Below are 1,575 nucleotides of genomic sequence, written 5' to 3' on the forward strand. Positions count from 1 at the left end.
CCAGCAAAAGACTCGTCAGGAACTTCATTCCATAGATTGACTCACCCCCTGTGCCATTTCCATTCGTAAAATCCCCTCCCTGACACATAAACTGAGGAATAACGCGGTGAAACTTGCTCCCCTTATAACACAGCGCCTTTCCAGAACGCCCAACGCCCTTCTCACCAGTACATAACGCCCGAAAGTTTTCCGCAGTTTTTGGTACAGCATCCTTAAATAGCTCCATTTCAACCCGCCCTGCAGGTTGAGCTCCAATGGAAATTTCAAAAAAAACAAGTGGATTCTTTGGATTTATTGGATAAAAAGGCAGCCTTCTTTGCGCCCAAAACCATGTACGAGAAAACATAATTATTAAGCTTAAAATAATACTCACTAAAGGCAGAAGCATCCAAAAAGCGGAAAAAAAGAAATGAAAAAAAATAAAGAGCAGCAATATACAGTAGCTGTTAGAAAAATAATAATAGAAAATCCCAACGCAAAAAAAGAGTCCTCGGCGTCACCCCCGATCCATCCGCCTCCCCAAAGCCCCATCCGCAAGAACAAATTGGAAGAATGAAAATGACAGAAAGCCTAGAAATAATCACATATTCGCAAGCCTCTGGTAACGAAAATAACATGCGGGAAAAGAACCAAATGAGAAAAAGGCAAGGAAACCACAAAACATTGCGCGCGTTTGTTCCGATAAACCCGACGGCTCGGCAGCGCGTGCCGTCAGCGGCGCCACCCGTACCATGTCGCCACCTTGCGGAGAGGCGGAAAAGAACCCCGCTCCTGTCCACGGAAGTCGCGGCAAAACGCCGCCAGCCTCGCTGTGGCGAAACGGCTGTCGCTGAGCATGGCGTTGCAAGGCGAGAATGTATTTTATTGTGTGATGGGTGGGGCGAGGATGTTCCCCACCCAGAGGACACTAGTTTCAGCCTTCCAGGGTTCAAGCACTGCGGGACTGCTTGCACCTGTCGAGGCGGCGGTGTGGCCATTCTTGTCTGTGAGGGGCCACGGGTGGAAGCGGGACCGGCCCTGCCGCCGGGATCGAGCTGGCGCAGGCGACCATCCGTTCAGAGGCAGGAATGAAACTGGAGGCTTTGTCGGTGTGTCTCCCTCCTCCTGTACAAAGAGTATGGCAGCCGGGGAATTGGATGGGCTGCTCTGCGCGGACGGGCCGCAACTAATGGGTGCAGACGTCGACGCACACACGGAGGCTTGGGATCGCAGCGTCCCATCAGACTCCCGTGGCGATACCATTGTGCAGCGGTGCATTGAGCATGTACTTCAGGTCGTCAACGGTGGTGAGTGCACAAGATACGCCGAGCGACAAGGCAGTTCAGCGTCCCGACATCGCCCTCTCCAAGGACTGTGCCGTCGTCCGATGGGCAGCACAGCCCTCACCGGACAGTGGCCACTGCATCATCCTTCTTAAATTCCTGATCGGGGACGACGAATCACCCGCAGTGGTACCGAGGCGTGACAGGACATTATTAGCATGTGAGAAAGCGAATTGGAATAAGCGCAGAGGGATGACCAACCAGCTCTGCAGAATTCCGCGAGAATTAACCAGCAGGATAGCACAGAGAGGCA

General features: G+C 52.4%; 1 protein-coding gene across 1 annotated transcript, besides 1 other annotated feature; it reads right to left on the bottom strand.

The window, feature by feature from the left end:
- On the bottom strand, positions 1-388 carry Tc00.1047053470399.10 (cyclophilin, putative; the record flags this gene model as incomplete). The annotated part of the gene is made up of 1 exon (XM_797289.1): positions 1-388. A coding segment is annotated over one exon (388 nt), but the record flags the coding sequence as incomplete, so codon positions are not given.
- Positions 1-1,575: a sequence feature (heterozygous, Esmeraldo-like haplotype).

The sequence above is a fragment of the Trypanosoma cruzi genome, genomic scaffold (assembly GCF_000209065.1).
Source record: "Trypanosoma cruzi strain CL Brener 1047053513457 genomic scaffold, whole genome shotgun sequence".
NCBI lineage: Eukaryota > Euglenozoa > Kinetoplastea > Trypanosomatida > Trypanosomatidae > Trypanosoma > Trypanosoma cruzi.